The sequence below is a fragment of the Phragmites australis genome, chromosome 6 (genome assembly GCF_958298935.1).
Source record: "Phragmites australis chromosome 6, lpPhrAust1.1, whole genome shotgun sequence".
In the NCBI taxonomy this organism is placed as follows: Eukaryota; Viridiplantae; Streptophyta; class Magnoliopsida; order Poales; family Poaceae; genus Phragmites; species Phragmites australis.
This window is the reverse complement of record NC_084926.1, coordinates 25288494-25304153: the sequence shown is the minus strand read 5'-3', so window position 1 is coordinate 25304153 and position 15660 is coordinate 25288494. Positions and strand designations below refer to the sequence as shown.

At 41.8% G+C, this 15660-nt stretch overlaps 1 protein-coding gene across 1 annotated transcript; it reads left to right on the top strand.

Annotated features, from left to right (window-relative positions):
• Positions 1 to 1293, top strand: LOC133920570 (probable long-chain-alcohol O-fatty-acyltransferase 5). The gene has a single exon (XM_062365174.1). The coding sequence runs from the start codon at positions 100 to 102 to the stop codon at positions 1153 to 1155; it is 1056 nt and encodes a 351-aa protein (XP_062221158.1). The 5' UTR covers positions 1 to 99; the 3' UTR covers positions 1156 to 1293.
• The last annotated feature ends 14367 nt before the right edge of the window (positions 1294 to 15660 follow it).

The following is a 15660-nucleotide window of genomic DNA, read 5'->3' as shown; positions in this document are numbered from 1 at the left end:
CGGACACCACTCAGGAGGTCACGAGGAAATACAAAAACAAACCCCTCGGCAGCAGTAGCAGCTGCAGAGCACCCCATCGATTTCTGTGTGTCCATCAACATGGCGGCGGCGCTGATGGACGGCGAGCTCGGCAGCATTGTGAACGTCTCCGCGGCGGCGTGGGCGGCAATGTCCTACGCCCGCCTTGCCGCGGGTCACCTCCGCCCAGGCGCGCCTCGCCTCGCCGCGCTCCTGCCCGTCGTTGCGCTGCTCTACGCGATCCCCTTCGCCTTCTCGACCTCCACGTTCCGCGGCACCTCGGCCTTCTTCCTCACCTGGCTCGGCTCCTTCAAGATCTTCCTCCTCGCCGTCGGCCGCGGGCCCCTCGAGCCATCCCTGTCTCTCCCTCACTTCGTCTGCTCCGCCTCCCTCCCCGTCAAGCTCCGGCAGTCCACCGCAGACAAAGACAAGAGTCAAGCTCCTGTCCCCTCCCGCGTTCACGCCCCCGTCAGGGTGCTCCTCTCTGGCGCTGTCATCCCCGTCATCATCTACTCGTACCAGTTCAAGAACGCGATGAACCGGTACCAGCTCCTCGTCTTGTACACCTTGCACATCTACTTCTCACTGGATCTCCTCCTGGCCACCGTCCACACCGTGATCCACGACTTGCTCGGGATGGAGATGGAGCCTCAGGTGAACCGGCCGTACCTGGCGTCGTCTCTGCGGGACTTCTGGGGTCGGCGGTGGAACCTCATGGTTTCGTCCATCCTCCGGCCGTCGGTGTTCGACCCCGTTCGCGCGCGCCTCGGCAATGCGGCGGGCGTCCTGGCGGCGTTCCTCGTGTCCGGGCTTATGCACGAGCTCATCTTCTACTACATCATGCGGAGCGCGCCCAGCGGTGAGGTGACCGCGTTCTTCCTCCTGCACGGGACGTGCGCGGCCGCGGAGCGCTGGTGGGCGTCGCACCCGGGGTGGTGGCGCCGCCCGCGGGCGGTCGCGTTGCCGCTGACGCTGGCTTTCGTGGCCGGGACGGGGTTCTGGCTGTTCTTCCCGGCCCTGATGAAGGGCGGCATGGACGAGATGGTGCTGCGGGAGTGCCAGGGCATGGTGGCGCTCATGGAGCAGGCTGGCCGGCGGCTCGCCGTCGCCACGGATCTCGTCTCTTCGACCATGTGAGGAGCGGAGGGAAATTGTAATTTCATTTTCACTGCGCTGATGGATGTTATGTGGGCCGCACAATTAGATCCGACGGATGTCTTGTGTGGTCGGCGCGCGGATCCGCAGGCGTGTGCTCGTATTACTTCTCTTTTGTGACCTGTGAATTGTCCCTTACTTTGCGCAATTGAATACTGTTCTTCAGATCTCGGATCCCAGACAGCTGATATCAGACTCATATCATTGACATGGCCATTGGCTAGTTGGGAGACAATCAACTGTATTTATTTTATTTTATTTTTTTGGCAATAACTAGTCTAGCATTCGCAAGGACCGCGTTGTGGTATAAACTACGAGCGCGAGTCTCATGTACAGCACCACCTTGACGTATCTGTAATCCTATCTGGAGATTGGAGAAAGAATGCAGGTTGTTTCTCGGTTACTAGCCAACGGGTGTGTGAAATCCATGTCGCTAGAAAAGTGTTGCTAGAAGCTGTAGATAAGGAAAATTGTGAATGCAACCATTGATTGTCAGGCCCAACTGCTCAATAATTCCTTCCATTCCTATTCTGTCCCCGCCCCTCTCGCACTCGCATCGCAGTGGTACAAAGCTGTCTTTCCCCTCCTCACCAGGGCAATGTTCCTCACCTGAAAGATCAATGACCTTAAAATAGGTTTAGTATATTTTAGTGATTAATATTAATATAGTTAATAAGATTAATATAGTTTGTTAGTATATAAGATTTAGTTTTATAAATGGTATGTTATGTACTTTAAGAGTATGAAACACCTTCAAGAATTGCAATTTAAGGTCAAAGAAGAGCTTCATAAAATATAAGAACCTATTATTTTAATAAGTGCTCATTGGGATGAGAGCATCACTTATGCAGATAGTGTTAGGGGAACATTAGCCCCTTGTTGACTTCACCGGCCTTAGCCAACCCCTTGAGACAGCAAGTGGTCAGTTTTAGGTGTAGGTATGGAGCCAAAGGGACAGCCACTGCGAAGCGAGGAGCCCGAAGGTCAAAGCGAAGTGAGGAGCCCAGAGGCCAAAGCCTCGGTCGCAAGATCAAGGATCGTCGAAAGCATCGGTGAGGCCCGAGGAGCCATCTGATGTGGAATGAAGAGCTCAGAGGAACGAGGTAGAAGAAAGAACCCAAGGTAGCTACCCAAGTCACCGAAGGGTCATCTGACACGTGTAGTATCCTATAATGGTACAACATGTAATAATGTAATGGTTATCGTACCAAAAAATATTATAAAAATATTCTTATGAACAGAGGCACTAACTTAATGTGAACCCGAGAGGTGGGGATATGGCTATAAATACCCCACATCTTTGATACGATGGCATCAACAATTATCATTCCACAAAATAAATGTTTACTGTATTGTGATTTAGATCCCAATATTTGGCTCCGATCATAGGATTGAACCCACGACCACGTGGTGAGGAAGGGAAGTCGCAAACCATTCCGTCGTAGACTAGGAAGGGAAATGCAAAGAAGATAGGAGATTTCAAAGATGGCCCGGTAGGCCAAGAGTAACTAGTAGAGAACAGAGGGACAGAGGAGGTCCATCGTGAAGCCAAAGCCTATGATAACAGTGAAGCCAGATACAAGCATCTGGCAGAGGAGGCAGCGAAGCAGGTACAAGAGCTCCTAGAAGAACTTAGATCTTTCACCAGTGTGCAGCCTTTCAGCAAGGATCATCGTGTGGGGGTAGGGGAGGGCATATCGGGGACCAGAACCCGAAGGTGATGCCTAGGCAAGCTTCCGAGGAGGGAGCTTGTCCGAGTGTGAGCAATAGTCCCTACACTACCACATATCATGCTATCACAGACAGTTTTTGAAGCATATCACAGACGGGGAACAAAGCTGTCTCTGTGAAAATATCTGTGATATCAAGTTTGTCACAGGCGGGTAACCATCCGTCTGTAATATGACATAGCACATATGGTTTTTAATAAGAATTGTCTATGATATTATTTTTAAAAAATAATATTTTCAATGTAGGAAAGATAAAAAATATTTTTGCACCGGAGCCACCCCACAAAGTTGCAAGCCACAAGTCACGTGATTATTTGCACGAAATACACACGCGTGTTGTTTGTAGACGTCGAACCCATGATCTCATGCCTCGCCCATAGCTTCCTTCATATCTAACCTATAAATTATTGCTAATAGCAATAGGATATTTTATCCTTGTGACCCTTGTTGTCCAAACTTTGAAAAATTATTTAGGCATCTAAATAACTTCAAATGAAAAAGCTATAAACTACAAAGTTGTAGATCTTATCGAAAACTACAAATTTCATGTAAAATGTTTCTTCATTTGACTTGGTATGAATATTTAATGAATTTTCAAATATATATACTACAAACGAATATTTATAAAAAATCATCTGTGTATTGTTGAACGACACAGAATGATATTTATAAAAAACTATCTATATTTAGGAGAGCGAGAACACACAGACGGTTTTACTAAAAAGGTCATCTGTATGTAGACGGCTACTAGACAGAGACTGTTTTTCATCTAGAGCCGTCTATGTCGTTCAACAACACATACTGGTTTTCAGGAAAACCCGTCTTTGTCTAGGAGATATCAACACACATGTGGCTTTTCAATAAAACTATATATGTGTTCTCGCTCTCTTAAAATTGTATATATCCTTTAATCAAGAAGCCGATGCGCTAGCAAAGGCTGTAGCCCAATGCACCCTTCTACCCTTGGAGGTGTTCTTCAAAGACCTTAATGCTCTGGTAGCGGCCCACGAGGAACCCCTTACGCACATAGCTGTACTAATTCAGTAGATTGGCGTACACCATTGCTAGCCTATCTGCAAGATTAAAGGACCACCAAAGACGATATCAAAGCAAAGAGAATAGCTCACAGGGTGAGGAATTATCGGATCATCGATGGTAACTTGTATAAGGGGGAGTGTGCACAAAACTACTGCTATGTGTGTCGAAGACATAAGGGAGAGTTGTTTCAGCAGATGCATCGGGGGCTTTGGATCTCATGCTAGTCCTAGGGCCCTAGTATTGGGCAACTTCCCACAAGCAGCTGGGCCATAAGGGCACATGTAGGCTTTCTTTTGGATGTAATGGAAGGTAGGAGGAGGGCAAGGGGTGCACGTTGAGCAATTTTGGCATTGGAAGAGAACATGAACCTCCTCGTCATGCCATAGCTAAACGCTAGGGTTGCCACTTGTGCTGGCCTGGCTATGGCCACCAGGGATCGGATCGATCAGGGAGTGTAGGAGAGGAGTAGCGTGGGAGGAGAGGAGAGCATGGGAGGGGAGATGACATGGCATTAAGGGGGAGCTGACCTAGCCCGAATTGCCAAACCATATGTGGGATGAGCCCTTGCGAAGGTGATGGGAAATGAAGGGAGCAACAGAGACGAATATGTTCAGGATGGAGATGGGAAACGGAGAGAAATCAGCTTGCGATTTTGAGGTTTTTTCTACGTTCTTGTGCTTGTTCTGTGGCTTACAAGTACCAAGGGAAAAAGAAGATAGAGAGCATGGCTTGGTGGTTTCTGTAGGTGATATGCCCTAGAGGAATCATCACATCAGATTAGATCAGTACGTGGGCTTAGTTGGACTCTGATACATGAGGGATTATAGTCATAATGGGCCACCAACATGGAAGGTTCATTAGTGTGCTCTATATAAGAGGAGGTAGGGGCCATGAGCGTACTGATTCCGCCACCCAAAAACCTTGGCTGCTAGCTCCTCCCTGACCTCCCTATGAAACCCTAGTCGGGCGTGATGCTAGCACACCAGCGTACGACATTTCTTCCATGTATATGTGGATACCATTGAGACGCTATTGCCATTGCTGCGGTGCATATCGGTGATGAAAATGCTAGGACAAGATCAACAACTTCCTCTTCGTGGTCGATGAGATTGACTACTTCCTCTTTGTGGATGCACATGGCTCTTCTTCCACTACGCTATGCGTTTAGCGGTAATGATCTATGACCCCCTTCTTGCATAGTTTCCTGGTTGAACATGGTATAGAAATTTTGATTTGTCCTAGCATAGCCTACCTGTTCCCTAACAGTGATATTAGAGCCTACATGTATAGTTTTTTTATCTAGATCAGTCACATATAGATGATATATTGTAGTAATAGATTGGATCTATTATTGTTCTTGTGGTCAGTTCATATGATGGATCGGTTGATGCACGGTTTGATGTAATTGGGATCAGATGATATGTGAATCGATGAAACCATATGACTAAAAATATTATCTCACTCTCCCACTTGGCAACGCGTGCGACTTGCCCCTACCGGTTGGAATCACTATTAGGGCTAATAGCGCATGTTGCTACATGGTTGGAAGAACAACAGATTCGAGTTGTGTGTGTTGTTGTCATTTTTAGAAAGTCTCATGCGATGATCAATATGATCCAGTAGAAATTGAGGCACTTTGAATGACTCAGAATTGGCTTGATATGATCAATCCGATGAGATTTTTATAACAATTTCAAAGATACGATCTATGTAATTCTAAGATGTTACCAGGGCAGCTCCCTGAAAATAGCAGGGGTGGCTACCCCCTCGATCCCCCCCCCCGGCTGACCATTCAGTGAGACCACCATTGCATAACGTACATACATAGATTATAATAATAACATGTTCACATCGATACATTAGAATTTGATTCTACTCTTAATTTGGTTTTGCAGAGAATGATGTGACTTGTATGGCCTTATTATGTATGTAATGCATATATATAATTTTCATGGCATGTGAGTCATGGTTAATTGCAGTCTAAGACTGGTATGTTATTGTATAACGGCCTTCGTGTCAACATGTGATGCTTGATATTATCATGTAATTTATTACTAGCTATTAGATGTAGTAGCTTAGTATATGATCATGGAACCTTCAAGCATGATGGCTATAAGAACAGGAAGCTTGATGGTGGAGATCACTATGGGAAATGTCATACTTTGTCACAGTTAATCGAATTATCTGTGATGCTTTTTATGTTTCTTCATACTATTCTTTCATATTTTATATGTGGTGGATATGATTATCATGATAGAGTAGTTTTCCTCAGAAAAATTAAGAGTAATCAATGCCCTTCTAATAGTTACACTTATTAAAATTTGATCGTTGTGTGGTAGGTCTACCAAAGTAGTGTATATTCAACTATCTTATTGAATGGGGTGGATGTGGGACATCTATAGCATAGTGTTGGTTATTTAACAAAACTATCAAAATGGTTTTGGGCTTTGGGGCATGGTGTTGGATGCTAGAGCATTCGATGTCACCCAACAAACAAGAGTCACATAGGGATTTGATTAGCAGGTTATTGTCTACCTGTTTCACCAGGTTTCTAGCGGTGATATCAAAGCTCACTAAAACTTAGATTAATATCGATCTTGGAACACTATATGTCGTTAGTGGGAAAATAATTGTAAAACATATAGTGGAGCGTCTTTTGTTAAATTATTTAATAGAATATTGACATAAACATAGTGATGAATTTGCATTTTATTTTATGTTGTAGATCATGGCACCTACCACTAGTAACACTTTGAGTTTTAACTTTCGATCGATTCTTGAAAAAGATAAGCTTTCTAGAACAAACTTTATTGATTGGTACATAATCTTATAATTGTTCTCAAGCAAGAGAAAAGGGATATATGCTCTGGAGATTCCCTATCCTGTTGAACTAGAAGAGAGTGCCACAACTGCTAAAAAGTAGGCATATGAGAAGCACACTAATGGTCCACTTGATATTAGCTATCTCATGCTTGCTATAATGAACTCTAGCCTCAAAAGCAATATGAGAATACGGATGCTTACAATATGATTGTGGAACTCCGTGGCATGTTTGAGAACCAACCTAGGGCTAAGAGGTTCAACACCTCAAAGTCATTGTTTGCGTGCAGGTTGTCAGAAAGTAGCCCAATTAGCCTCAAATGATCAAGATGATTGGTTACATTGAGAACCTGAAAAAACTTGCTTTTCTCCTTAGCCCAGAGTTGGATACTGATGTGATTCTCCAGTCACTTCCTGTAAACTTCAAGCCATTCATTTTGAACTTTCATATGAATAGCATAGAGAAAAGCATGGTTGAATTGCATGGGATGCTAAAGACTGCTGAGGAAAGCATTAAGAAAAACTCTAGTCATATGATGATGGTTGAATAGTAAGAAAAGAAAATGCAAGGCCAAAGCTAAGAATTTAGATGAGATCTCAAGCTCTAAGCCGAACCCTATTGGAAAGTCCAAGTCTAGTCCTACTGCTACTGACGTTTGTCACCATGCCTTAAGCCTGAACATTGGCGGAGGAACTACATGCTACACTTGGAAGAACTCAAGAAGAAGAAGGGGAATGAGACTTCCACTTCAGGTATAAGTTTTATTGAAATTAATCTTGTTACTCATCCTAATATTTCATAGGTATTTTATACTGGTGCGACGATTCATACTTGCAAATCGTTGTAGGGACTAAGAAGGACTAGAAGTGTTGCAAAGGGCGAGGTGGATATTCATGTCGACAATGCAACAAAGGTTGATGCGTTGGCTGTTGGCACTTACCCCTTATCATTACACTTAGGATTAGTTTTAAAATTGAATAACTGTTATTATATTCCAGCCTTGGGCAGAAACATTATTTCTTCTTCATGTTTGGAAGAACATAGTGGTTTTGAAGTCATAATGAAGAACAGGTATTGTTTAATTTATTTAAATGACATATTATATGGTCGTTGTCCATTGTTGAATGGACTCTATATTATAGATCTTGAGGATACACCTATCTATAACATTAATGCGGAGAGATTTCAGCATAATGATTTGAATCCCACTTATTTTTGGCATTATTGCTTGGGTCACATAAATGAGAGGCCCATGGAGAAGCTCTATAAAGATGGTCTCCTAGCTTCATTTGATCTTGAATCATTCGATACATGCGAATCTTGTTTACTTGGCAAGATGACTAAGACGCCTTTTGCTGGTCAATGTGAGAGGGCGAATAAATTGTTGGCCCTTGTACATACAAATGTATGTGGACTAATGAGTTCTACGGCTAGAGGTGATTTTCAGTATTTTATTACTTTCGCCAATGATTTTACTAGATATGGTTACATCTACTTAATGAGGCACAAGTTTGAATCCTTTGAAAAGTTCAAGGAGTTCCAAAATGAGGTACAAAATCAAATGGGCAAGACAATTACATTTCTACGATCAGATTGTGAAGGTGAATATTTGAGCCATGAGTTTGGTGATCATCTAAAGCAATATGGAATCATTCCAAAGTGGACTCCGCCAAGAATACCTCAATGGAATAGGGTATCTGAATGAAGGAACCGAACCTTATTACACATAGTCTGGTCCATCATGAGCCAATATGATCTTCCATTGTCCTTATGGGGATATGCTCAAGAAACTACTATATTTACATTAAACAAGATTCCATCTAAAGTTGTAGAGAAAACAACATATAAGATATGGACTGTGAAGCGTCCCACATTGTCTTTTCTTAAGATATGTGATTGTGAGGCTTATGTAAAATGTTTGATGTCCAATAAGCTTAATTCCAATTCTTATAAATATTTCTTTGTGGGGTATCCTAGAGAAATCAAAGGATATTAATTTTATAACCAAGAAGAAGGCAAAGTGTTTGTCGCCAAGAATGGTGTATTTTTGGAGAAAGAGTTTCTCTCAAAGAGAGTTAGTTGGAGCATGGTGCAACTCAAAGAAATTCAGGAAACACTAGAAAGCGTTTCAGCTCCTACTGAATCTCAACATGATGTGCAAAATATTGTAGAACCTACTGTTGAGCCACCAGCCTCACGTAGGTTCACGCTCCTACCACAGGGTAGCGTGATATATTGTTGTTGGACAATGATGAGCCCGAGAACTATACGGAAGCAATGGTGGGACCGGACTATGAGAAATGACTTGGAACCATGAGATCCGAATTTGAATCCATGTGAGAGAATCAAATTTGGAACTTGGTTGATCCACCCAATGGTGTAAAACAATTGAGTGTAAATGGATTTTTAAGAAAAAGATTGATATGGATGGAAACATTCATATCTATAAGGCACGATTGGTGACTAAAGGTTTCAAGCAAATTCAAGGTGTTGATTATGATGAAACATTTTTGCGTGTCTCAATGCTAAAATCTATTCAGATCATCCTAGCAATTGTTGCATATTTCTAATATGAAATATGGCAGATGGATGTCAAAATGACCGTTCTAAATGGAAACTTAAGTGAGGATGTGTACATGACATAGCCTGAAGGTTCTATCAATCCAAAAATGCTGGGAAGATATGCAAGTTTCAAAAGTTCATCTATGGGCTGAAGCAAGCATCTCGGAGTTGGAACCTTCATTTTGATGAAGTAGTCATAGGGTTTGGCTTTATGAAGAACAAAGAAAAACCTTGTATTTATAAGAAGGTTAGTGGGAGCATACTTGTGTTTTTGGTCTTGCATGTGGATGACATATTATTGATCGAAAACAATATTCCGATGCTTGAAGCTGTCAAGTCTTCATTAAGAAAGAGTTTCTCAATCAAAGACTAAGGAGAGGTAGCATACATATTGGGCATAAGTATTTATAGAGATAGATCGAAAAGGCTAATTGGATTAAGCCAAAGTACGTACATTAACAAAGTATTGAAATGGTTCAATATACAGGATTCCGAGAAAGGTTTTCTGCCAATATCACATGGTATTAGTCTAAGTAAGAGTCAGTGTCCCACAACACCTGATGAGCAGGACAACATGAGTGTGATCCCATATGCTTCGGCTATTGGATCCATCATTTATGTCATACTTTGTACACGTCCAGATGTCTCATATGCTTTGAGTGTTGCTAGTAGATACCAATCAAATCTAGGTGAAGCTCACTGGGTAACAACTAAGAATATCCTAAAGTACTTCAAAAGAACTATGGATATGTTCCTAGCTATAGAGGTGAAGAGGGGCTCATTATAAATGGTTACGCTAATGCTAGCTTTCAAACCAACAAGTATGATTTTAGATCACAATCTGGATTTGTATTTTGCCTTAATGGAGGCGCGGTGAGTTGAAAGAGTTTCAAACAAGAAACGGTTGCTGATTCAACGATGGAGGCAGAGTACATAGCAACTTCTAAAGCTACAAAAGAGGTTGTTTGGATCAAAAAAAAAAAATCTGAGTTGGGTGTGGTCTTTAGTGTGTCTAGTCCACTGAATCTCAATTGTGATAATAGTGGAGCCATTGCACAAGCCAAGGAGCCTAGGTCGCACTAGAAGTCAAAAGACATACTACGATGCTATCACCTTATCCGAAAGATCATAGATAGAGGTGATGTAAAGATATGCAATGTGCACACAAATTCGAATATTGCTGATCTGTTGACGAAGCCTCTCTCGCAGCCCAAGCATGAGGCGTACATGAGCTCCATGGGTATTAGATAATTGCATGATTGAGTCTAGTGCATGTGAGAGATTGTATCATGTCTATGTTTATTTGCTTTTGAATAATCGCTTATTTGGTTCTTTGAATAATTATCATTTATATTAATCAATAAGTATGTGACTTGTTTATGAAACTCTTTGTTTTATTATGATGTTATTCTAAATGATCCCTAATCCTATATCATTATGTGGGACAATAATGATTCATAGATTAGCACATTGACTGATAGATGATTGTGTTTCATACATCATATGTATGGAGATATCAAATCAATAATGTGGACACATGTTAGAGAGCATGGTATCGGATTGACCTACCTTGAAACACTGCTGGGATGTTATTTATTGTGTCATCAGTTGTAGTCTAAATGGTCTACCTTCGAGATCCTTAGACCTAAGATCATCATTGGTTCCCATAATTTGTAGTAGCACACTTAGGGTCTGCTAAATGCTATTCTGTAACTCGGTAGTTGCAAAGGTAGCTTTCAGGTATGCTATGAAACATGTCGTGGGATGTGAGTGATTAAGATAGAATTTGCCCCTCCTAGATAATAGGAGAAATATCTCTGGGCCCCTCAATATGGATGAATTAAAAGAGTGCATGGCCATACCACTGTAATTAAAGAGTTGATCACGAGATAGTAATACACTACAAGAACGAGTGAACGGTCGAGCTATCACAAGGATGGTACATATCTTGTCTTAAGCTTAACTGATGTCGTGAGGTAAAGGGATTGGTGTATATGTATATCAAGGTTCTGCTGATATAATCTTTATGTATGTTCAGGAGTCAATATGTCTAGCTAGGTGCGCTATTGACTTGTGCCACCAACATAGAAGGCCCATTAGTATGCTCTATATAAGAGGAGGCAGGGTCGTGAGCGCAGTGATTCCACCACACAAAAACTCTAGCCACCAGCTCCTCCCCGACCTCCCTATGAAACCCTAGCCATGCACGGTGCTAGCACACCGGTATACGGCGTTCCTTCTCTGTACGTGTGGATACCGTGGAGGCGTTGCTACCATTGTTATGGTGCTGATCAGTGACAAAAACGCTAGGATGAGATCGACCGCTTCCTCTTTGTGGTCACTACTTCCTCTTTGTGGTTGCCGCTTCCTCTTCATGGTCAACAAGATCGACTACTTCCTCTTTGTCGGCTCGCATGACTCTTCTTCCATTGCACTGCGTGTTTAGCGGTAACGATCCATGATCTCCTTCTCGCACGGTTTCCTGGTTGAATGGGGAGAATTTTTTGTATTTGTTCTAGCGTAGCCTATTTGTTCCCTAATAGTTTCCTCGTGCGTGGATGGGACAGAGGGAGAGAAAGAGAGGAACTGTGACCTGTGGGTGGCTTAAACAATTGCTTACATGTGGGGTCCCAGAATTCTTGTGAGACACTTCTCTTATGCATGGGGCTAAGTGGTACGTTAGCTGTTTTCGTTCTGAATTATCAATTCTGGATCGATATAGGCATGTTTCCGCTCTGACATACCTATTTTTTATTTTACGATATTTTTAACATTGTATTCATTTCCGATGTTATTGTTTTTGACTCTGTATCTAAGAAAAACAATGTGAAATTGAAAATGGTTTGGCAATTTTTCAATTGTTTCATGCCATTTTCACTCCTACGTGTAGGGTGAAGAAAGAAGTTGTGGAAGGTGACCGTGGCATGAGGCAAGGTGAAAAAATGACGTCAAATGAAAACAAAAATCGTCACTTTCGGTGATCTTGAAGGGGAAATAAGCACATTAATAGGATGTAAATGACAAAAATACTCGATACTGGGAAATCCAATAAAATGGTTCTAAGTGGCAAATAAGTGATACAAATATCCTATGGAGTTTCTATGATAGAGAGACAACGAACGCAAATGATATAAATACTTAATCACCCTGGCCCGTTAACTTATACTCCCTCTAATTACAAATGTAGGTCGTTTTAGCCTCCTCAACTATTCTCTAAATATAAGTCATTCTCGAACTTCTATGCACTTTTTTCTCTTTTGTTCCCTTCTTACCCTTATTTAATAAATGCTACCACTCTCACAAATAAATGAGTTATTTTTTTCAATGTAAAATAAATAGAGGACAACAAGGTCATTTGATCTACTTTCTTAATCTCTGTGTACAAGTCTAAAATAACCTACATTTGCAATCGAAGGGAGTACAATTGTAATATAGCTGTATTTTGATTCACAACAGCTATATTGCAATTGTAGTTGTTAGATTTTATTGTATGAGAGTGCAAGCTTTGACTGTCCTTTAATAGGCTTAATACAGCTGTCCCATTCATAAATCATCTCATGAAAGTGAAGCTTGACCTGATTTAATCCTTTTTGGTCTGTATTATGTTGATGAAGATGGAAATTGATATGAGGGTATATTGTACCGTTGGAGGAGCTGAGCGGTCATTCGGTGCTGCCATGCTGGGAACAGATGTTCTCTAATAAATTCCTGAAAGGAACGTATTTTTGTCCCGTGGAGCTCAGAGTTGATCCGGAAGGTGTGGGTGATGTTCTCTAATAAATTCTTTACCTAGCTAGCCATCTAGAATAAGTTTTGGACTGCTGATCACGTCACCCGTAAGGGATGGCCTTGCAACCTTGTTTGGCCTGTTTACAAGCACGAATGAAACTTGTCTCCACCTCACCATAGATTGCTTCTTCACTGGGAAAGTTTGATGAAGACTAGGCACAAAACTAAAGCAGCCTCCCATCCTCCCTGAAGCGTGGGCTCAAAGCTACTCGGTTCTCAATTGGTGGGATTCTCTACCTCTTTGTATCTCTTCATCAAGGAAACCCTTAAAATCGCTTATTATGCTATTCACCTAGGAAATTTGAAAGGAACAGAATAAACGCATCTTCAGCCATAGAGAGTAGCTAGGGGTCAAAATAGTGAAACGCATCTTCAACGAGATCGAGATTTGGGCTTTCGCAGGATGCGCTATTTGAGGTGCTTTTATGACGTGACATTAGGTTTTATCACCATTTTGTGATTTTTTGCCTCAGGCCCTGCCCCCGGCTGCACCTATGTGCTATTGTCCGTCGGGCTTTTCTGATCTTTTAATATAACCAACAGCTTCCCCTGCCGGTTATGTTAAAAAAAAAAACTCTGAGCTCCATGTTTCTTTGCTCTGTAGTGTTCAAGCAAATATTGTAATATATATGTTTCTTTAAGCAACAGAGCTTAGCTCTTGCCTCTGCCTTCAAGCAAGTGCTAAAATCCTTTCTCTCCTCATTATATCCTGCGAGGCTGCGACTGTAATCCCTTCTCTCCACAGCTGTGCTAAAATTCCTTCGTAAGAAGAAAGAGAGCCATGCTGAAAGATATTTATTGAGGCCGGAGGTAGTTAGAAACCTGTGGTCTAGGAGTTTCTGTAGTTCGTGGCCTCTTACGCAACCATAGATAATCACTTGATTGTCCATGCGCACGGCTCACCATTATGAACATGTACATGTCAGGGAAAAAAAATCGGGGATAAACCAATGATAAACCCAATTTATTAGGTCTGTCGATGAACCTAATAGAAAAAATGTACAATATTTACATGTATTTTATTTGAATTTTATTTAAATTTGTATGAATTTTACCTAGTATATCAGATATTTCAAATAAACCATATTTACTGATGACCTATGATAGTAATCTCATAATTAGATAGTAGCTTGTCCCGGGCCAGCCCTGAGGGGGTTGAGAGGGGCAGCCGCCTCGGGCCCCAAAATCGAGCGGTCCCTTTTATGTACCAGTGTATAATATATATGTCTAATAATTCACACGACAATAGATAGAATTAGATTCAAAATAGTATGTAGGCTTAACAATCCATATAGTAGGACACAGGTGGTCTGGTTTCTTTGTTTCATAAAAAATCAAGTGACCTACCTACATGTCTAGTCTATTTAGTTGTTTGATTATTTCGTGTTTCGCCCAGACAATCTAGTTTTTTTTTGTTTCGTGAAACCATGACTCCAAGACGTTCCATATACCCGTAGTTTCGATTCGAGGACCGGCGTCAGCCATTGCCATATGAGTTTCTGTCGCTGGTTTTTCTTCTCTATAGTTTCTACTCCACATCAAACGGATCTGACCCTTAATAAGATCGTACGTTTAAAATATAGGTTCCCGCTCGCTCTGGTGATCGATGGGTTCAACTCCGTTGCACGGTACGAGAGTAGCTCCCGCGCGCGCCCAATCATCACCGTCACAAAACTTGACCATTCGCGCTATCAATCACAGAAGCACGCAGTCGATCAACCACCAACAGTTAAACCCAACCATTTAGCAGTAAGCAACTGTCTACCAGTGCAGCGTTTGTGCTTTGGTGCTGGCACCTATAAGCAGATAGCTCCAAAGCAATACTATAGCTGTAAGCTACCTGCTACATGTACCGGTGAGTAACTAGAGCTGCACATAGCAAGTTGTACATAGGCATATAGATACAGCTGATCGAGTGAGTATCTCTACCTAGCTAGCATGTATTAACGCAAGCATACGTACCTGTACTTCGATCCCTTGCAATTTTGTTCCTGCGAACATTTACAATAATTTTGTTCCTGCAAGTGTTTACAACAAGCTGGAATAACCTAGAATACATTCAATCATTAGCTAAAACAACCTGGAATACGTCCAATCGGACTCTACCCAAAATAGTAACTTTGCAATGTATATAAAAATATTTTGATGTTTATGTTTAATGGCACCCGTTTTTAGTTCCATTTCAGGTCACTGAAATTTTAGAGCCGATCCTGAGCTTGTCAAATGAGTACTTATAGAACGAACGATCAAACTTTTAGAAATTGAATTATTGGAGGTGGGGGAATGAATAAGGACTAGTCAGTGGTTTTTGTGATCGGGCGACTGCTCACAGGATCGCCTTCTCAATTATTACTATAAAAAAGAAGTATTTAGTTTTGACACATCAATTCATTGCCAAAATTACATGAGTTATTGTTGTAAATGTGACCATTTCAGACAATTGACCTAGGAGATCCATTAGCGTAGGCTAGCTTTAGGGTCATTTTGCTTAGCTTATTCGAGCAGGGTCTCTGGCCAAATCATTATGTTGACAGGGTTGCTCTCGTT